The following is a 23,426-nucleotide window of genomic DNA, read 5'->3' as shown; positions in this document are numbered from 1 at the left end:
GCCTGATAGGATTAACGTAGTATATCGAGAAAATTCAGAGAAGGGCAGCACGTTTTGTACTATCGAGAAATAGTGGAGGGAGTGTCACTGACATGATGCAGGATTTTGGGTGGATATCATTTAAATAAAGGCGTTTCTCGTTGCGACGGGATCACCTCACGAAATTTCAGACACCAACTTGAAAGCGAAAATATTTTGTTTACGCCGACCTACATAGCAAGGAACGGTCATCATAATAACGCACGCTGTTCGGGAGTGAAATAATAGAGTGTGAAGGTGGTTCGATGAACCGTCTGTAGGCACTTAAGTGTGATTTGCAGAGTAGGCATATACGAGATTTGTAGATTTAGGTATAGATGGTGGATGTACGTAGTTATTGTACACAGGCACTGTAGGCAGTTGACGGTATTTAAGACGTTCTTGACCAACCGGTCCATACTACAGAAATTTTTTTGAATACAGATATCAGGTCCTAAAGGGGAACAAATTATTTAATACAAGAACGAAGTCTTTCGTGGTGGCACTGTTGTATAAACATTCTCTGAATTCTTGCCGCGTCAAATCAGGGTGAAACCTCGAGTTACCGATGTTTGCCCCAATACTCTTCGTCAGAAACAACTGACTGTCTGCACTGCAGCCCTGGTAGCCTTACGTAGCCTATAGACGGCTTGTGATTGGTCAGTAATTACGTAATGCTGTCGCAGATAATGTCAGCGTCTTCAGTGGTGGCGACACCGCTCCTGTAATAGGGCAAACATTCCGACAAATGTCTGCTTCTTCTCTCTGTCGAGATCTAGATTCCATGCACCGCTAAGATTATATCCACTGGCTTAAATTCTCCTCGAACATTCTTGTTTCTACAGCCATTTCAAATACACAATCCCGCTATGTAGGAACCTGGGACGAAACTTTTGTTTCGTTAAAGAGTATTTCGTGTATGTTTCTAAGGTTTTGTTCAGTAACTACAGATTTCTCAAGTTCTCCATTTTTGGTATTCCGTTGACGCCCTTCACAACAGTCGGAAACGGTACGGTGGACTGACTGATGTAACTGCTTCCGCATTCACAAGGGATGTTACAAATAACAGGAATCCTGAGGCCGAGACTGTCTTTAACAGGGCGTAGCATTCCCATCATCTTCTTAGGCGGACGGAAAATAGGTCTTATACCTCGTCTTCCCAGGACTCTATTTTTATGGATGTGGCGCCGTAGAAAGGAGGGAATACTATCGGTGGCTCATCCCTTAAATGTTGAACATTTTCAAGATTTCTTTTCTTGAAGAACGTTGACTTCATATCACATTAACAGCCATTCTTCCGGAACTCGTACTTCAGATGATTAATTTCGGAAGCTAGGTGGTCCTCGTCAAAAAATGTTTTTGCTCTGTGTACCAATGCATTTAAAACTGCTCTCTTCTGGATTGTATTTCGAAAACTTTTGGCGGTAAACCACTGAGGTGACAAGTCATGGGATGGCGGTATACTCACAGACAGATGGCGTTAGTATCGCGTGTAAAAGGGTATGCATTGGGCGAGCTGTCATTTGTACTCAAATGAGTCGTGTGAAAAGTTTTCCGATGTCTTTATAGCTGCACAACGGGAATTAACAGACTCTGAACGCGGACTCTTAGTTGGAGCTAGACGCACGGAACATTCCATGACGCCATTTCGGGAACGTTAGGGAACTCAATATTCCGAGAACCACAGTGTAAAGAGTGTACCGAGAATACCAAATTTCTGTAATTACCTCTCACCACAGACTTCACAGTGGCCGACAACCTCAACTTAACCACCGAGACCAGAGGCGTTTGCATAGAGGTGTCAGTGCTAACAGACAAGCAACTCTCCGTGAAATAACCGCAGAAATCAATGAGGGACGTACGACGAACGTATCCGTTAAGACAGTGCGTCGAAATCTGTCGTTAATGGGCTACTGGAGCAGACGACCAACTCCAATGCCTCAGTGCCTTTGCTAACCGAACGACATCTGCAGCGCCTCTCCTGGGGTCTTGAGCACATCGGTTGGAATCCAGATGACTGAAAAACCGCGTCCTGGTTAGACGAGTGCCGATTTCAGTTGATACGTGTTGACAGTAGGGTTCGACCCCCGAAGCCACGAACCCAAGTTGTGAACAAGGCCCTAGGTAAGCTGATAGTGTCTCCGTAAAGATGTGGGCTGTGTTTACATGGAATGGACGGAGCCTGTTAGGCAAACTGAACCGATCATTGATTGGAAATAGTTATGTTCGACTATTTGGAGACCATTTACAGCCATTGATACCGTACTTTAATCCATGTCAATGCGCCAAGTCACCGGGCGCCAACTGTTCGCGATTGGTTTGAGGAACACTCTGGACAATTTGAGCGAATGATTTGGCCACACAGATCGCCCTATATGAATCCCATCGAAAACGTATTGGACATAATCGACAGGTTAGTACTTGCACATAATTTTGCACCGGCAACACTTTCAAAATTTTATATCGCCCCCCCCCCCCCGCAGGGGGTCCACAACTCTTTTGTGGATACGTGCGTAGCGAGCACGGGACCCCGAGCTAATGTGGCCCTCCTTCCTTTCCGGACTGCATACCTTCCTTTTCCACCTCCTTCCCTATCCATCTTCGCCCCCCCCCACCCCACACTTCTGGCTCTTTCCTTCCCTTTCTCCCCCTCTGGGAGTATGGATTGTGCCTACGTCCGGAGACAGACGCTCGTAAATGTAACGCATTCTTCGCCTTCTCTGCTTGGATGTCTTCATCCTTCCTTTGTCCTTCTCTTTTCCTTACCTCTTCTCTTTACCCTTTTCTCTGCTGCGGCGATTGAGACCTCTCTTCTTTCCTTTCCATTTCTTTGTTTTTCCCTTTCTATTTCTTCCTCCCTGTGTGTGTCTGAAGGCCGACCCACGCATTTTCGTGCGTAGCCGATGACGGGGTAATGCGTAATTCCCCGCCCCGGGTAGACAGGTAGGACATGTACGTACCCCCTGGTAACGGCCAGGCCCAGGGAGGGGCGATTACCCGAGCTGATACCTTCCGAAAGTGCCTATTGGTCCCTCCGTCCGTTTCTTGGGAGGTGTGACCTGAGGTGTGAACAATCACCTAAGGCGGGAGTGCCCTCAGAGAGGGCCCCCACAAGGGAGGAGCGCGCCGGTAATCATGGGGGATTCTTCCACAATGGTTTCCTCATCTTCCACTATGTCTGCTCACAAGCGTAAGTTCACAGAGTCTCAGCCACAGACAGTTCTTCCATCGTTGCCACAGTTCCTTGTTGTTTCTCGGTCTGACGAAGGTCACGACTTCTCCACGGTCAACCCTTTCATTATTCAAGAAGGTGTCGACGCAATTGCAGGTCCTGTAAAGTCTTGTTCCAGATTACGGAATGGAACCTTGTTGTTAGAAACAGTCAGTGCCCTCCAGGCACAAAAATTGCTGCGTACTTCACTTCTCCACACCTTCCCTGTCCGGGTGGAACCGCACCGTACTTTAAATTCCTCACGTGGAGTCGATTATACACGCTCCCTCGATGGATTGTCTGACGACGAAATTCAGCACAACCTGTCTGACCAGGGCGTAACGGCTGTTCATACAGTTATGAAAAGGGTTGACATGAACATCATCCCAACCCGTACTGTCTTCTTGACATTTGACAAAGTTCAACTCCCATCCAAAATCAAAGTAGGCTATGAGATAATTTCCGTTCGCCCTTACGTCCTGAACCCTACGCCTTGCTATCGGTGTCAGCGGTTCAATCACACCAGCCAGTCCTGTTCCAATCCGGCCAAATGTGTTACGTGTGGCAACGATGGCCATGAGGGTGCTTGTCTACCTCCATTCCCTCGCTGCATCAACTGTATGGGTGACCACGCTGCTTCCTCTCGAGATTACCCCATTTTTAAAGACGAAAAGCTCATCCAGGAAATCAGAGTGAAGGACAAGGTGTCGACCTTTGCTGCTCGAAAATTATTCGCCAGTCGACAGCCCACCGTGCCTCAGACAGGAAAATACAGCACTGTCCTTGCTTCTCCTCGGCCAACAAAGGAGGCGGCCACGCCGACTTGCGACCTCACCTTTAGTGTCACGGTAGTCAGATCGGCCAGCGCAAAGATCGCCTGTTCAACCTCACCACTTTCGCCTGCCCACTCCACGGCTCAGCCTTCATCGGGTTCTGCTAAATCTCGAGCCCAAAAGTCAGACACCAAGACTTCGAAAAAAAAGCATACTTGTGAAGATTTTTTACATACCCCAACTTCACAACCATCGGTTCCTCCTTCATCTAAACATCATATTTCCAAGAACGCTAATAATAAACACAGTTCATCTCCTTCTCCGCCAAGGCGTGTGTCATCTACAGCACCACCTGGCGGAAATCGCCCTCGGCCATCTTCTGTGTCTGCTACGGTCGCAGGTTCGAATCCTGCCTCTGGCATGGATGTGTGTGATGTCCTTAGGTTAGTTAGGTTTAAGTAGTTCTAAGTTCTAGGGGACTGATGACCACAGATGTTAAGTCCCATAGTGCTCAGAACCATTTTCTTCTGTGTCGCCGAGGCGCACTGCTGGCGGCCGATCAACCGGCCGATGGCTGGTGGCAGGAGCTGCTCCTGAACAACCTATGGATCAGGATCTTCTGCCTTCGGCTGAATGCCATTCCATGCTGTCGGTCGCAAGCTCTGAGCAGTCGTTGAGTTGACGGCAACCTTGGTCACATTCCTCCATTTTATGTTCACCCTATGTCCATTATCCACTGGAATATCCGCGGCCTTCGAGCAAATCGGGATTAATTGTCGATCCTCTTACGATCCTATTCGCCGGTCATCTTCTGTCTTCAGGAAACAAAGCTGCGTCCCCATGACCGCTTTGTTCTCCCCCATTTTCAGTCCGTCCGATTTGATCTCTCCTCTGTTGAAGGCACTCCAGTAAATGGAGGACTCATGATTCTTCTCCATGATACTATCCATTATCACCCAATCCACTCAAACACTTCCTTCCAAGCTGTCGCTGTCCGTCTTTCCCTTTCTGGATATACCTTTTCTCTTAGTACTGTATAAATTCCCTCCTCCACACCAATGGCACGAGCTGATCTCCTTCATCTTCTTGGTCAGCTTCCACCCCCCCTATTTGCTGGTTGGGGATTTCAATGCCCACCACCCGCTTTGGGGATCTCCACATCCTTGTCGACGTGGCTCACTATTGCTAGACGTCTTCCACCAAGCGGATCTAGTTTGCCTCAACACTAGGGGCCCCTACATTTTTGTCTGCCTCCACGACAAATTTCTCTCATTTGGACCTTTCGGTCGGTACTGTTCCGCTAGCTCGGCGCTTCGAATAGTTCACCCTTGATAATACATACTCGAGTGACCACTTTCCATGTGTCCTTAGACTGCAGCCTCAACTGCCCTATATGCGCCCGCGACGCTGGAAGTTTGCCCAAGCCGATTGGACACTTTTTTCGTCTCTAGCGACATTCGATGACAGTCACTTTCCTAGCGTCGACGATGAGGTCACACATATTACCGACGTTATTCTTACAGCTGGGGAACGTTCAATACCACGCACCTCCGAATTGCCCCGGCGCCCCCCAGTTCCTTGGTGGAACGAGGCATGCCGTGACGCAGTACGTGAGCGGCGAGGTGCTCTTCGCGTTTTCCGCCACCATCCTACTTTGGCCAACTGTATCCGCTATAATCAGTTCCGTGCGCGATGCCGTCGCGTCATCCGCCATAGCAAGAAGGCAAGCTGGAAATTCTTTATTAGCTCATTTAACACCTTCACTCCCTCCTCGGAAGTTTGGAGTCGACTTCGACAGTTATCAGGCGCGCCTAGTTTCTCCCCGGTCTCTGGGCTCACTGTCGCGCGTGATACGTTAGTGGACCCCGTCGCAATTTCTAACTCCTTGGGTAAACACTTTGCTGAGATTTAGAGCTCTTCAAATTACCCGCCAGCGTTTCTCCCGAAGAAACGTGCAGCGGAAGTGCAACCTCTTTTTCTTCTCTCAAAATCGCGAAAGCTTTAATACTGTTTTCTCCAAGCGGGAACTGCAACATGCACTCTCTTCCTCTCGCTCCTCCGCCCCAGGACCGGATGGTATCCACATCCAAATGTTGCTGCATTTATCAACCCATAGTCTGCGTTACCTCCTTCACATTTATAATCGAATTTGGACCGACAGTACTTTTCCCAGACGATGGCGGGAAGCTATCGTCGTTCCTGTTCCGAAACCTGGAAAGGAGAAACATCTCACCTCTAGCTATCGCCCCATTTCTCTCACGAGTAGTGTATGTAAGGTTTTGGAACGTATGGTGATTTGCCGTTTAGCTTGGTGGCTGGAGTCCTGCAGTCTTTTAACACCTGCCCAATGCGGTTTCCGAAAGCATCGTTCTGCAGTTGACCATCTTGTTTCTCTCTCCACTTATATCATGAACAATTTTCTCCGGAAACGCCAAACAGTAGCTTTAAGTGGTAAAAACAGAGCCCCCACACGACTCTTTAAAATCCCTAGATTCCGCATTTTGGTGGAGTCCTCAGTCAGACGATCTGGGCGTCGAATCCGCATCTGTCGACTCCAGCCGTAAGTCTGCTCTCTCACTTGGAGTGCGCCAATGAACAGTGTCACATTCAGTATGTTTTGTTTTGCAACTAAGTTGTTGCCTTAAGATGCTGCTAGTGTTACTGTGGTTAGCATCCACTCCTGGGACTTCTGCACTGGCTTCTGTTGTAACAGTGTACTAGTTAGTTCTGTCTGAAATAAACAATAATTTCAAAACCCTGTATGTCCGAGTCTCCACAACGAGTTCCCTACCAAGTCTCACCATCTGCCTTTCTAGTAAATGCCTGTACAAGTGTTGGTTCAGATAGAAGAAAACAAACAAATGCCTTGACTGTGAATTGTCCTTCTGCCTTTTGCTCTGTACCGGTCGGGAGCGCAGACTGATCAGTAACCCCTTTTCTCCCACCTATGTCAGGACACGACAGATTTTCGTGCTGACTCAGAATGTAAAAACGTTTTTCCATTTTCGAATTAATTATGTTTATTAATATCAGAGGTGTATTATTGTAAACTTCTCACTGTGCCAAACACTCTGTGATGTCATTTCATCTCTACATTTAATAATGGTAGCTACCCGTAGTCATACCAGAAGCCACACATTATCATTCTAAGCCTGGTTGCAACCCCGACTGCGAGGGACATCATCAGAACAAACACTATTACGGAACAGGCTGGAGATTGTCCAGATCAGTGGTAGTCAACCTTTTTATCTACTGCCCACTTTTGTATCTCCGTTACTAGCAAAATTTTCTAACTGCACACTGGTTGCACAGTAATGGTGACTTACGAAGTAGGGACGTAACTTGACTTTCTAAAATTTATGAATGAGAATTACAGCAAGTTAAAGCACCATTATGGAGTCGAGGTAGCAGTTGTCGTTATACTGATTATCACTGCTAGCATTCAACCGCGATTCTTATACATATTTTAACAACGCGTTTCAAGAGACAATGCTCTCATCATCAGGTTGTAAAATCTATGTCATGAATTAAACGGACTAAAAAGACCAAATATCATCACCAATGGACTTCCCCACTATTGGTGATGATATTTGGTCTTTTTAGTCCGTTTAATTCATGACATAGATTTTACAACCTGATGATGAGAGCATTGTCTCTTGAAACGCGTTGTTAAAATATGTATAAGAATCGCAGTTGAATGCTAGCAGTGATAATAAAGTTAAAGCACGTAATAATTACTTACCGAATACTTATGTCAAAATTTTATGAAAACCTAATGAAAATCTTTTTAAAATCTCTGCCACATGCTGCCCACCATGAAAACTGGAATGCCGATTAGTGGGCGGTAGGGACCATTTTGACTGCCACTAGACTAGATGCTTACACATGAGGTTAATGCATGGCCAAACTGACATCTTGCCACCTTCAGTGAAAAGCGTTTACATAGTGTATCCGTACGGAACAAAAGTCATTAGTCACAGGTGATGCATCTGCTTTTGTGTAAGGATACTAGCCGTTATCAGTAGTTTTGTTATGATGAGCAGTGGTAAATAAGTAAGATATTGTAAGTGCAATGAAGTCAGCCGCCGTATTATTGCACTTGGCCGTTATCGGAAACATGTGGTGACGTTACAGTAAACACTTACAGTCATGACTCTGGAAATCTATCGCACTGTCAATGCTTCCCAGTCAGTTTTGCTTATACTATTAATCCCAATCAGGTGCTAAACCATGATAAGCCAGCCAAAGTGCTGTCTCTCCCTGGTGCACCGGGTGCAATAATATAGGGTTGACTAATAGCTACACGTTATACAACACATACGCCACTTCTTTTAATTTCTGAAGTAGCCTTTGTTTGTCATTGGGATTCAAACTATCTCCAACCAAATTTCATCGAAATGGTTCAGCGCTCTAGGCATGAAATGGTAACACAGTTACTTTCACGCTTACAATATTAATATGGAAGTATGAATTAAACACTTTGAGAATTCTATGTGCATTGTATTCATTACGTTGAATAGTATTGCGTAGACTATATCACACAATAAAAGCGCTTTTAAAAATGTTTAAAAGTCAAAGAATAAATAGTTTTTTTCTAAGCGTAAATATGCTCGTTTTACTCTTCAATTCAATGAATATTCTGTACCACACGCTTTCTAAAGCAGCCTACGTCCTTCCTCGGCGTTCAAGCTATATTCATACCAAATACGTCGAAATTCGTTCAGTAGTTTAGTTGTGAATATTTAACAGAGTTAGTTATGCATTTATAATACGGAGAAAGTAAGTTTCGATCGGTCGCGAAATGGGAACCACAATGAAAATCCGGTGAAGCTTTACACAGATGTGTTGGGCAGTGTCTGTAGTATATCAGACGACCGTGTCGCGTTACACTTTGCAGTTCTGAGCGGACAGTGAGCACGTAAAAATGCCTAGAAAACAGTGCCTCCTGCCAAGTATGGTATCCTGCCGAGGGTGTTCCCCTGTTTCCATGCAAACCCACATAACGTAACTGATTTATTTCCTGCTTCGTGACAGTTCTCGGCCGCCCTCCGCTGGGACTACAAGGACGCTCCTGCAGCGTTTTCGATTAGAAGTGTTTGATCACCCACCATGCAGCCCGGACTTGGTTCCCTGTGGCGTTCATCTCTGCTGACATCAACCACTGGCTTTGAAGTCAACGTTTCGCCACAGACAACGTGCTGCAGACCAGGGTTTACAATTGTCGGAAAGCTTAGGCGGCTGCCTTCTTTGACGAAGGTATTGGAAAGTTGGTATAACGCTACGGAGGGGCGACTATGTAGACAAATTGCTGGAAGATGCAGTTAATGTGTTGCAGATAGAAAGTTTCCGATTTTCACTGTGGTTCCAATTTCATGACCGTTCGAAACTGACTTTCTGGACAATCATGGTATCAGTATGGGTTAGGGACTAGGCATGAGAGGAATGTAACATTATGACGGATCACAGTTAAGTCTCTCATGTCCTCATTCGTTGACACACTGCAGAGAGGTTTCGAATTTGACCCATGACATTCGCTCCACGTCTAGAGAACAGGAACTTCACGCCGTCACGTCTCATCGCTTTGACAGTCTTATACTGTCAGCGAAAATTTGTTAAACCACAAGGGTTCCAACGAGCTACTTTCGAGTCTAGAGCCACCACACACACGTGTTTTGGCGACCTCGGCTACGAAGGTTAGTCTCTGACCCAATAGAAATGAAAATACTACCTGCTTGCCGCCAAAGCACGCCACCCATAGGTTTCCGTCTGTATCAATAGTTTGTCCGTCTGGCAGTCCTTCCACGCCATTTTCTTTAAAGTTGAAAACGGTTCTTCTGCTGCCTGCAAAAAAAAAAACGCTTGTCAGGACAAACCTCAATTTGATAACAGTAAAGTAACTTTAGTTATGTATGCGGTTTACCTATTTTGCTCTCGGTAATATCAAAATCGAAGGCATCTATTTTTCCTGTGGCAGAATCTATATAGTACATGGTTTTGTTATCCGGACTCCACGCAAAACCGTTTGAAATGCTGATTTTTGTTACGTGCGTCTTAGTGCTTCTGTCCTTGGCAAGGTTGAATAATATTCCTTTCTCTGGAGTGATCTCATTATTTACTATTGGTCCCAACGTCCCTGAAACAAAAATAATCAACAATTTTAAATGTCTGTCGACAAATAACTTTCACTCTTTGGAGTTAGAGAAGACATCTTCAATTTTTTAAACGTGTATTAAGAATATTGTACTTTTTCAAAGAAAATTTCACGTATTCGTACTTCATAGCACAATCCCTTGCATTCTAGAAATGCAAGAAAATCTGTAATAAAATTGCGTCCTGCTCGCATTTTCAGTGAAAAATTGTGGTCAAAGATCGGCTATTTGGTAAGACGGTACTGAAATATGCAACAAGTATTGATTTTCAATATGATTGGTTTCGGAAACCGAGCGAGGTGGCGCAGTGGTTAGACACTGGACTCGCATTCGGGAGGGCGACGGTTCAATGCCGCGTCCGGCCATCCTGATTTAGTTTTTCCGTAATTTCCCTAAATCACTCCAGGCAAATGCCGGGATGGTTCCTCTGAAAAGGCACGGCCGACTTCCTTCCCCATCCTTCCCCAATCCGATGAGACCGATGACCCCGCTGTCTGGTCTCCTTCCCCAAACAACCCAACCCAGGTTTCGAATGTAGTAGAACATGTATTGGACGGGTTTGGCCTGTCTGTTCCATCGGTTCACCTCAAGGCTGGTCTCTCTAAACATAATTTTGCATATCGGTGCTGCGGAACATTGCACTTGACTGATGTGACGCTTATGGTTGAAGGGAAGGTACCAAGTAGAAGTATAACTCTACTGGAAGACAACAGAGGGAGGGATTGACCTAAAAGGAGAGGCATAGAGCTGGTGTTTTTTACTTTGAAGGAAGGGTTATAAATGAATAATGGCGCAGCAAAGCTAATAATGACCCCGAAACCGTAGTATGAAGTCACCCACGTGAGTACTGAAAGGAATCGCTAAATTTCAGCTATACGGCTGGGTACTGTCAGCCGTAGTACCTGGTAAATCTCTGTCCCAATGTTGCTAATTCTCCAGCGTGGGAGTGGAGGGCAGCTACACCACTCCTTCCCCAACCCCCACCCCCCACCCCCCACCCCCCCCCCCCCCCGCCGCCACCCTCCGGGAGAAACTAGCGAAAATAGTTTGAGATCTTGTTTTAATGTCCAGCTATGCAACTGCGCCTGGTGGACGCTGACCGGTCAGTCCGATTGTGGCCGGTGGTTCGGCGACGTATTCAGCACTCACGTTTTCGGGTATATCGCTCCTTTGCACGCCAGTTTAACTTGACTTCTAAAACCATTCAAAATAATTAGTTTCTGAAATGAACTATTTTCGGCTTTTCATTCCTATTATTTCCTGTAATAAACGTAGAAATCGAACAAATATTGAACAAATTAAATTAAATAGGCAAGTAAAACAACTTACTCCATCAACTATTTGCTGCTTTTCTCGAGACGATAGGTGGTAGAATACTACAAAAATAAATAAATATTATCATATTGATTCTAATACTTTAATACTCTGCTCAGAAGTCATGTTATAACCGGAGATCATAACACTGTTTGAGCTTTACGAGTAGTCAGCACCGAAAGGTGAAAACTGAAGTTGAAGAACTCTGCTTTTGTGTTAACTTGTCCGTTTTCAAAGGCTACAAGCAGTTAAAGGCCTGCTATCTAGAAATAGGCAGCAGGTCAGCTACTTTCTATTTTTATTGTCTACTGTGAACGAATTGTTAAGTTTCTAATTTATTACTGTTACCATAATTTCCTTCCTCTTACACTGTTTCGTGGAAACGGAAGAAATTTTTTTGATGTTTTAGAGCAAATGAAACGTTGTACTTCATTGCTACGCCACTTCGTAAAAATATTTCTAGACTAGGGTTGGTGCCATTCTGCAATACGACGGATATCCGCAACCGCACAGAGAAACTCCTGTATAGACCACCACGGAGCAAGCTTTGCAGCCGGCCGGTATGGTCGTGCGGTTCTAGGCGCTTCAGTATGGAACCGCTTGACCGCTACGGTCGCAGGTTCGAATCCTGCCTCGGGCTTGGAAGTGTGTGATGTTCTTAGGTTAGTTAGGTTTAAGTAGCTCTACGTTCTAGGGGACTGATGACCTCAAGCTGTTAAGTCCCATAGTGCTCAGAGCCATTTGAACCAAGCTTTGCACATTGCAAGTAACACGCGTACCTTAAGCCATTGACGCACGCCAACAGGGACATCGTCTCAGAGAAGCTGTATCCGGTCGTGTACCATGACTTTGTTGCTCGTTTCTGACTGCATTCTTATTAAAACAGCGCTGATCGCTTTTCCCATTTTCTGTACAACGCAATATTTCAAACCAATGGAAATTATACGACTAAAAATTACTATTTTTTTTAAAACAATGTTTATCTAAAAATGAAAGAATTTGAGCAGTGATACTATGGCTAATTGATATTTCGGGTTTTTAATTAGATTATTTCTAAAAAATAAAAAAGGCCTATTACAACAATCAAACAAATACCGAAAATATCGGTCGCTCAGAACGAAAATACAGGTAATGGTTTTAACCGGTTGGCTTTTCCCATCCCTATAATTCAGTCGTGACCCTAAAGCCACCCTCTAATACACTTTGTGATCAAAAGTATCCGGATACCTGGCTGAAAATGACTTATAAGTTAGTGGCGCCCTCCATCGGTAATGCTGGAATTCAATATGGTGTTGGCCCATCCTTAGCCCTGATGACAACTTCTACTCTCGCAGACATCGTTCAATCAGGTGCTGGGAGGTTTCTTGGGGAATGGCAGCCCATTCTTCACGGAGTGCTGCACTGAGGAGAGCTATCGATGTCCGTCGGTGAGGCCTTGCACGAAGTCGGCGTTCCAAAACATCCCAAAGATGTTCTGCAGTATTCAGGTCAGGACTCTATGCAAGCCAGTCCATTACAGGGGTGTTACTGTCGTGTAACCAGTCCACCACAGGCTGTGCATTATGGACAGGTGCTCAACTGTGTTGAAAGGTACAATCGCCATCCTCGAATTGCTCTTCAACAGTGGGAAGCAAGAAAGTGCTTAAAGACGGGCGTTGTGGCCGAGCGGTTCTAAGCGCTTCAGTCCGGAACCGCGCTGCTGCTATGCTCACGGGTTCGAATCCTGCCTCGGGCATGGATGTGTGTGATGTTCTTAGGTTAGTTAGGTTTAACTAGTTCTAAGCCTAGGGGACTGATGACCTCAGATGTTAAGTCCCATAGTGCTTAGAGCCATTTGAACCAATTGTCTGTTAACGCTTTTTAAAATTATCTTAAGTTAATCCGTCACTCGAAAAGTTAACTTCGTTAATTAAAGATTGACATTAAGAATCTTGTGCCAAGCTACAATTAAATCCACCAAGCTTAATACGAACTTCGATACTTACTTCAATTGCTTAGAAATACTGTATGAAGAATCTGTCGAAGTGCGATGTCATTATACCTCGATACATGGTTCAGCTATGAAATGACGTTTTACTTACTATTAAGTAATATATAGCCAAAAATACACCAATAAATTCTGAAATACTTGCCTTGGCAAAATCCGATTCCAGGTTTGTAGCTTGCTAACCACATGCAAGTTGCTGATGTACTACATATCAAACACATTCTGCGCAACTTTCTATTTTGGCATTTTTTAGTGATTTTCGCTTTTGTATGTTTCAAGCCAAAGTCAAACAGATTAAATCAATATGTGATAAACCTATGAGGTTCCACGAATTTTATAGTTATGATCTATTGAATTTTGGTTTAATCTGGTCTTCAGCGTCATTTGAAATTATGTAAATCATAAATGATTCAAAAGACGACGTGGTGTAAGTCTTGGTTGACGGCATAGGAATAACCTCACAAGCCACTATTGTACAAATAACTGCATCGACCATTAACGGCAGTTACCACCAGTTAGTTGCTTGCAGAGTGAGTGGTGCGACTAGTGATGGTTTGCCTTGACTACTTCAGATGGCACTGCGTATTTCCGTTTGAATAATGGTATGGTGGCAACACTGATGGCTGCCATTTTGTTGTTATTCTCGCCAATATTTCACTGCAGTTAACGCACTCACTCACTCACTGAAGGACTTATAGAAGATTAGACTTATTAACGACTGCGAAACGAAGTAGGGCGATATGATAGTGTTTACCTGCCCAGAGATTGCCGGCAGCGTCCGCCTTGGCGTCGTTGATCTTGTTGTCCCGACTTCCGTCCTCGTCGTGCACCGTCGCGATCACCTCCAGGGCGGCTGGTTCGCTGCTCTCCCCATCCCACGTCATCAGCACCACATTACGACCCATGTTTATAACGAATTTGTCTGCTTTGCCTTTAACTGGAATAATGAAATGTACTCCCTCTGTAAACAAAAAAATCAGTGTTTTAATCTTTCAGCGTGGTTTTCCTTCAGATGAAATGATCATCTTCAAGCAGTTGATATGGGACTCATTACTAACTCTATTCAGTATAAACACGTATCAAGTGATTTGTGGTATTAATCTTCTTGCAGATGCATTTCAAAGAGAATTGTCTACATCTTTTGGTGATGAATGATTTACATTCAGAGTTCTCAAAGATAAGTGTTTAATTGAGTAATAACAATTAAGGCAATATTACATCATAAATAAGTAAATTAATACCTATTGTAGGTATCAATTGAAGATTTCACATTTTAGCGTACTTTCTGGCAAAAGAAAACATTTCACATGCGCGAGTTTTGGACTAGGATTTATTTACGTTATTGTATATTGTAATTTACGTGTTTACGTCAACGAAGTACAGTTTGTGTTGTTATGGTATTCTTACACACTATCCATTTGACTCTCTAGTAAGTTGCGGAAGTGAAAAGTTCCGAAGTAAGTGACAAGTTTGTACAGCGTAGACTAAGTTCTTTGTTTACTTTTTGTTTCGTCACGTAAACAATACAGGTTTAACCATTTCTGTTTCTCCATAAGTTTTGAATTAGTATCCGAACTTTAGGCCTAAACTTTCTGAGAAATTTAATACATTAATAAGTAGTCTAGGAAGTTATTCATATTTAACTTAGACTAAAGCTAAAATTTGTTTGCCATGAGTGGGAAATGTAGGACTTGCTGTAGGATTGTTAGTTCCAGTGTGTGGTGTGAGGATTGTTGCAGTTCCTTTCACGTGGGTGACCATAGCGGCGTGGGAATTGGGGAAATAAACAATGCTCACTGGCTGTGTAGAATTTGCTATGGAGATAGGAAGATAGTAGAACAGGAGGAGTAGGTCGTTGCCCTTCAGGCAGAACTACATAAAGCATAACAAGATCTTGAAAGGCTAAGGGAGAGAAGGGAAAGAGGGAGATGGAAAGTGAAAACAGGTTATAGAAGAAATAGAAATAGGACTTTCTCAGACATTGGTATTGTGAATGTGGAAAACAGGTTCGATCAGTTGAAAACTGATATATGTAGGAGTAGACAGGACACAACAAACTTAAAAAAAAAGTGTTTAAAAAGTAAGAGGTCAGGAAAGGTGGTGAAGGAGAAAGTTTTGTTGTTAGGTAGTTCCCATGGTAGAGGTGTTGACCAACTGTTGCAGGATGAACTAGGGTCGGATTACCAGGTCACTAGTTTTTTTTTAAAACTAGTGCAAGCCCAAGTCAGGTGATAGAGGATGTAAGTTCACTTTGCGAACACTTCACAAGGGAAGACACCTGGTAATAGTGGATGGAGTGGGCAATATCATAGACAGGATCCCTAATTATTCAACTGAGTGACCTGGAAAACATAACTTCAGCAATGAGGCAATAAAAAAATTCAAAAGCCAAGATCGCTTAAACACTGTTTACTAGATGGCCAGTTTCAACACACTAAAGGTACCATCCTCGGATCTGTGAAGATATAACATGACAGGTCTGAGGGAGGGCTTACATGAGTTACTCTATATACATTACTATCAGTACAGTACCACATACCTGAATGTAGCTTAACGTGTATATATCATTTGGATATAATGATACATGAGGCAGACCAGCTGATATAAAATCATTGTCGCATAAATAAAAATAAAACTGCTCTCATGGTCATTTTACTCAATCAGATATATAAAACCGAAGTCACAAGATAAAACTGTTTGACACATGACCGCAGCTCGAATAACGGTCGGCATGCCGAATATTTACTATTTGCACGATATGCGAGAGAGAATTGTCATAGCATGTGCTTCGATAAGTGCCGAAGTGATAAGGAATACCACTCAATCCATAAGAAGATTGCAGCACTGCGATGATACCAATGATCATCACTTCGAACACCTCCTGTAAATGGACGTTCATGTCACCTTTTTGACCCTCAAAGACCTTATTGTTACACATCATTGGATTCGTCTCGGTAGCCACTATCAGAAAGTAAGTACCAAACTACAGCATCCCACTAAAAAAAGTTGACCTTCATATATCTGACGCGACCCCACCTAGCAACAAAAAACCAACGTCATATTATTGCCCCGTTGTCCCATGCAACATTTGTCCCACAAACTTTTCAGCTACTATCATTCTTTCGGAGTTATTCTAGGTGACAATAGTTACTGACTGACCCTGTATATTGGAGATGAGAAGCGGTAAGGAGTGACACATCTGAAGAAAAAGGTGACTGGACACGTATGCAAATGGTTAAAAGTCGACGTTATACAACCAACGAGGGGAGGGACATAACGCTGAACGGAATGAGACTCAGCTACGCGAAAGTAGTAGTGCATACGATAAATATATTGATGATATGTTTAAACGTGTCATCAAGCTGCAATTTCTGCTAGACGACAAAAAATACTAAGAAATAACGACTTCGTGAAAACTTCACAGACCTTGTTACAGAGGACTGTATATCAAGGCTAGAAAGGCAAAACAACAGTTGTTCCGTCACTGGGATTAGTTTTTAAAAGTGCGAGAATAAAGAAATAATCATGTACGAAAGAGGCGATATATGTGCGGTAGGAGTGGTGATGTTGGTTTCGAGAGGTGTGCGTTACAACATTGCACAATGTTAATACCGAATTAGAATCACAATTTTACAGTAAGCGTATAAAAAGACCCCCCAAGATGTAAAATACAAATGCCATATCTTAATTATTTTATGACATAATGACCTGCAAAATGTACAATAATTTAAACAACACAAAATATCATTATTTAGGATGTTGTGCAACCCTTTCACGATTTATTAAATAAGATTTAGGCAATAAGAAAATTAAGGAAGTAACCTGACGCCGACACTCGCTTAAAACGAGAACAGTAACAGTACCGTACTGTTTAAATATCAAGTTAACAATACTCGAATCACTGCAGAAACGACCCCAACGTAAGGCGTGACAGAACCTCAGTTTAAATAAAAGGGTCCGATCAATATGAATCTTACAAGCAACTGATACTGCTGAATGTTCTTGAATTAATGCGCAGTGATGGCCATCCAACAGATAGCACAAGATAACACGTGTTTCTTAACTCCAGCCACTGATAAATGGCCACAGTTTGTAATGTGCACACTCATCTTGTGTGACTCAACGCCAGTAACACTGTGCACCTTAGCTTGCCACTGTACAACTCCCCAGCAAGTTAAGCAAACATTTCATAAACACAAGAGAAACGGAGCAGGCTGAGCACGGTTGGGTGGACGTTCGGATCTCCACGCGTCCGTGACGGAGTTGGTCACAACATAGTTTCAAAAAGAGTGACTTTTGCGTATGGATTTGTTGCAGTTCCACGGCTCTGTGTGCATTTTGACAGTCCATTAATTGTCAGGAAAGTAATTGACTAGTGATACACTACTGGCCATTAAAATTGCTACACCACGAAGATGTGCTACAGACGCGAAATTTAACCCACAGGAAGAAGATGCTGTGACATGCAAATGATTAGCTTTTCAGAGCATTCACACAAGGTTGGTGCCGGTGGCGACACCTACAACGTGCTGACATGAGGAAAGTTTCCAACCGATTTCTCATACACAAAAAGCAGTTGACCGGCGTTGCCTAGTGAAACGTTGTTGTGATGCCACGTGTAAGGAGGAGAAATGCGTACCATAACGTTTCCGACTTTGATAAAGGTCGGATTGCAGCCTATCGCGATTGCGGTTTATCGTATCGCGACATTGCTGCTCGCGTTGGTCGAGATCCAATGACTGTTAGCAGAATATGAAATCGATGGGTTCAGAAGGGTAATACGGAACGCCGTGCTGGATCCTAACGGCCTCGTATCACTAGCAATCGAGATGACAGGCATCTTATCCGCATGGCTGTAACGGATCGTGCAGCCACGTCTCGATCCCTGAGTCAACAGACGGGGACGTTTCCAAGACAGCAACCATCTGCACGAACAGCTCGACGACGTTTGCAGCAGCATGGACTATCAGCTCGGAGACCATGGCTGCGGTTACCCTTGACGGTGCGTCACAGACAGGAGCGCCTGCGATGGTGTACTCAACGACGAGCCTGGGTGCACGAATGGCAAAACGTCAGTTTTTCGGATGAATCCAGGTTCTGTTTACAGCATCATGATGGTCGCATCCGTGTTTGGCGACATCGCGGTGAACGCACATTGGAAGCGTGTATTCGTAATCGCCATACTGGCATGTCACCCGGTGTGATGGTATGGGGTGCCATTGGTTACACGCCTCAGTCACCTCTTGTTCGCATTGAGGGCACTTTGAACAGTGGACGTTACATTTCAGATGTGTTACGACCCGTGGCTCTACCCTTCATTCGATCTCTGCGAAAACCTTCATTTCTGCAGGATAATGCACGACCGCATGTTGCAGGTCCTGTACGGGCCTTTCTGGATACAGAAAATATTAGACTGCTGCCCTGGCCAGCGCATTCTCCAGATCTCTCACCAATTGAAAACGTCTGGTCAATGGTGGCCGAGCAACTGGCTCGTCACAATACGCCAGTCACTACTCTTGATGAACTGTGGAATCGTGTTGAAGCAGCATGGGCAGCTGTGCCTCTACACGCCATCCAAGCTATGTTAATGCCCAGGCGTATCAAGGCCGTTATTACGGCCAGAGGTGGTTGTTCTGGGTACTGATTTCTCAGGATCTATGCACCCAAATTGCGTGAAAATGTAATCACAAGTCAGTTCTAGTATATTTGTCCAATGAATACCCGTTTATCATCTGTATTTCTTCTTGGTGTAGCAATTTTAATTGCCAGTAGTGTATTTTGCTTCCGAAACATAATCTACGTTAATACATCCGAAGATTAGTGAAATTACGTGCATTTGTCACGATAGTACGACGAGGATGATTTCATGTTTCAGGCCCACGACGACCTGATCATTAATGATGTTGCTCTTATTATTCTGAAATGAGTAGTGTGGCTGAAATATGAGGTACACCCAGAATGTAAATTCCGTTTGTATTTCTTTCCGCGACAGCGCTACAATTGTAGTTCGGTGCATCAAGGAGGAGATTCACAGTTTTCAGGTCTATTTACTGTATGTTCTTTAAAGATACTGCTAAATCATCCGGGTTGTTAACTCGTAGTTTGTAAGGTTTCGCTCAGAAATGCACTGGACACCACCAGAAGCGCTCCTGATTCAGCTGAGTCTTGCCGACGAAACGTTCGGAACGAAAAAGTTTCATCGACGACGATCATACAACCTGGAAGATTTACCAGCGATCAAGATATCCGGTTAACAAAGCCTTTATTGTGCGTGCTTTTTATGCCGTATAGTGCTTGTCTGTTGAGTATGTGTCAGATGACGATCAGTTTGGGTTTAGGAAGGGTAAAGGCACCAGCGAGGCAATTCTGGCATTGCAGTTAATTATGGGAGCAAGACTAAAGAAAACACACGTTCACAGGATTTGTTGACCTGGAAAAAGCGCACGACAATGTAAAACGATGCAAGACGTTCGAAATTCTGAGAAAAGTAGGGGTAAGCTGTAAGGATTCAAATGGCTCTAAGCACTATGGGACTTAACATCTGAGATCATCAGTCCACTAGACTGAGAACTACTTAAACCTAACTAACCTAAAGACATCGTACACATCCATGCCCGAGGCAGGATTCGAACCTGCGACCATAGCAGCAGCGAGGTTCCGGACTGAAGCGCCTAGAACGGCTCGGCCACAGCGGCCGGCAGTAAGCTGCAAGGAGAGACGGGTAATATACAATATGTACAAGAGTCAAGAGGGAGTAATAAGGGTGTAGTCTGTTCAACCTATACATCAAAGAAGCAATGACAGAAATAAAAGGTTGAAGACTGGAATTAAAATTCAGGGTGAAAAGATATCAGTGTTAAGATTCGATGCTGTTCTGAGTGAAAGTGAAGAAGAATTACATGACATTCTGAATGGAATGAACAGTGTAACGAGTACAGAATGTGGATTGAAAGTAAATCGAAGACGGAAGTAATGAAGGAACCAAAATGAAAACAGCGAGAAACTCAGGATTGGTGATCACGAAGTAGATGAATGTAAGGAATTCTGCCACCTAGGGAGCGAAATAACCCATGACCGACGGAAAAAGAACATGGAAAACGCCCACATATTGCGCATAGAAGAGGATGGTACCCCTTAGGACATGGAAAACGCCCACATATTGCGCATAGAAGAGGATGGTACCCCTTCTCTTGTTTATCGTCGGGCATTTGCTGCTCTATGCGCACAAATGAAGGATGCCACATTTATTTACACTGACGGCTCAAAAACATCATTTGGTGTTGGGAGTGCCTATATTGTTGGCGACACCCCTAATCTGTTTCGGCTTCCCGACCAGTGTTCGGTTCTTACTGCGGAGCTTTACGCTGTTCTCCAGGCTGTCCAATATATCCGTCGCCATCAGCGGATACAGTATATTATATGCTCAGATTCGCTCAGCTCTCTTCTCGGTCTCCAAGCTCTCTACCCTGTCCACCCTCTGGTCCACCGGATTCAGGACTGCCTCCACTTTGGGGGGCGTCTCTGTGGCGTTCCTCTGGATCTCAGGACACGTTGGTATCCGTGGAAACGAGGCTGCCGATATAGCGGCCATGGCTGCAGTCTCCCTTCTTCAGCCTGCTATTCGCATGGTTCCCTTCGCCGATCTACGTAGTGTTTTATGTCGTCGTGTTGATCTTTTATGGCATGCACATTTGGTCTACACTTCCCAATAATAAATTGCGGGACATGAAAGCTCTTGTGCGACGGTGATGCCACAAGTAGGAGACAAGTTGTTGGATTTCCATGTCCCATCACGGAATGTGGAGGTCGGCAGCTTGTCTGGTCTGTGAAGAAAGACAGCCGCCGAACCGCGGTAGATCGAATGACACAATATAGTGCTGGAGCAGGTACAGGCGCTTCGCAGCAAACTATTTAGCGCACATGGGTGAGCATGGTATTCCACAGTAGATGACCCCGCGTTTAATGTTAATCCAACGACATCATCAGTTTCGACTGCAGTGGGTCACGGCATCTTACAGACTGGAACGCGTATCACTCGAAAACTGTCGCATGGTTGGATGAACCACGTTTCTTATTACCCCAGCTCGACTGTCGTGTCCTGATACGCCGTCAGGCCAACGGCCTTGTCGCAGTGGTAACACCGGTTCCCGTCAGATCATCGAAGTTAAGCGCTGTCGGGCTGGGCTAGCACTTGGATGGGTGACCATCGGGTCTACCGGCAAGCGGGGTGCACTCAGCCCTTGCGAGGCAAACTGAGGAGCTGCTTGATTGAGAAGTAGCGGCTCCGGTCTCGGAAACTGACATACGGCCGAGAGAGCGGTGTGCTGACTACATGCCCCTCCATATCCGCATCCAGTGGCGCCTGTGGGCTGAGGATGACACGGCGGCCAGTCGGTACCTTTGGGCCTTCATGGCCTGTGCGGGAGGAGTTTAGTTTACTTTTAGATATGCCGTCATCCAGGCGAACGGCTGCTCGAAGCAAGGAGGGATGGTGGTTATCGCTGAGACAACCGATTTTTGGTTCTATCCACATGACTTAAAACCGCTCAAAATAACCGGTTTCTGAAATAACCGATTGTCGGTTTTTCATTCCAGTTGTATCCTGTAAATGTCGTGCGGCGAGGGCCCTCTGCAGGTAGAACTGACCGCCTGGTGCAAGTCTTTTGAGGTGACGCCACGTCGGCGACCTAGGTGTCGATGAGGATGAAATGATGGTTACGAAGACGACACAAACACCTAGTCCCTGAGCGGAGAAAATCCCCTACCCAGCCGGGAATCGAACCCATCGCCTACCCCCCCTTCCCCGCCCCAACCTCCCCCCCGCCCCCCGAAATTACAAGCCGGCGCGCTGATTTCTCACAAGGGAACATCCCCGTCGCACCCCCCTCGGATTTAGTTATAAGTTGGCACAGTGGATAGGCCTTGAAAAACTGAACACAGATCAATCGAGAAAACAGGAAGAAGTTGTGTGGAACTATGAAAAAAATAAGCAAAATATACAAACTGTGTAGTCCATGCGCAAGATAGGCAACATCAAGGATAGTGTAAACTAGGGAGCGCCGTGGTCGCGTGGTTAGCGTGAGCAGCTGCGGAACGAGAGGACCTTGGTTAAAGTCTTCCCTCGAGTGAGAAGTTTAATTTTTTATTTTCAGACAATCATCACCACACGTACTGTTTATCAACAAATGAAGCAAATAATCATATAAATGTTCGACAATCGCTCGATCCCTTAAGGAACTTTCCGATGCCTTACAGTTCGGAAAATATTCATTGATATTGTTATTGAAGTCGCGAGCTATATTTGCTGGATTCATATTGCCCACGGAATGCATCTCACGTATTTAATGCACTCTCGTCCAAAGTAGCGAACAGTCAACTGCCAGCCAGGGAGCCTCGTTAGCAGGAATACTCTCTTCCGTGCGCTGTAGTCGACTGACATCTTGTGTTTCGATGCTTGTTTAGGTGTAGCGTCATCATACTACGGCGCAGTTACCTCGAATCGGACGGACGGACAGACAGATAATAACTGTCTGAAAATAAAAACTTAAACTTTTCACTCGAAGGGAGACTTGAACCAAGGACCTCTCATTCCATAGCTGCTCACGCTAACCACGCGACCACGGCGCTCCCGAGTTCACACTATCCTTGATGTTGCGTGTCTTGCGCATGGACTACTCAGTTTGTATATTTTGCATATTGTTTTCATAGTTCCACACAACTTCTTCCTGTTTTCTCGATTGATCTGTGTTCAGTTTTTCAAGGCCTATCCACTGTGCCAACTTATAACTAAATCTGAGGGGGGTGCGATAGGGATGTTCCCTTGTCAGCTACGGTGGCGGACAGTTATTTCCCGTAATAAAAGTAGAAATCGAACAAAGATTGAAAACATCTGACAACATATGCTTTCTGCTCAGACAGGCATTGTATGATACAGTACGCACTGGTCACACAAAAATGTGCTGTGCTATATGTGT

The 23,426-nt window shown here is 44.7% G+C and overlaps 1 protein-coding gene across 1 annotated transcript in view; it reads right to left on the bottom strand.

Annotated features, from left to right (window-relative positions):
* Positions 1 to 23,426, bottom strand: part of LOC126239138 (regucalcin-like) — a 57,630-nt gene that overhangs the window by 11,798 nt on the left and 22,406 nt on the right. The window contains exons 3-5 of the mRNA XM_049947838.1: positions 14,207 to 14,413; positions 9,923 to 10,135; positions 9,731 to 9,843 (exon numbers count right to left, since the gene is read on the bottom strand). Coding sequence (XP_049803795.1) covers positions 9,731 to 9,843; positions 9,923 to 10,135; positions 14,207 to 14,413 — 533 coding nt within the window. The remainder of the gene's footprint in view (positions 1 to 9,730; positions 9,844 to 9,922; positions 10,136 to 14,206; positions 14,414 to 23,426) is intronic.

Source organism: Schistocerca nitens, chromosome 1 (assembly GCF_023898315.1).
Source record: "Schistocerca nitens isolate TAMUIC-IGC-003100 chromosome 1, iqSchNite1.1, whole genome shotgun sequence".
Taxonomy (NCBI): Eukaryota; Metazoa; Arthropoda; class Insecta; order Orthoptera; family Acrididae; genus Schistocerca; species Schistocerca nitens.
Note: the sequence above shows the minus strand (reverse complement) of the source record. Positions and strands in the feature narration are given on the sequence as shown.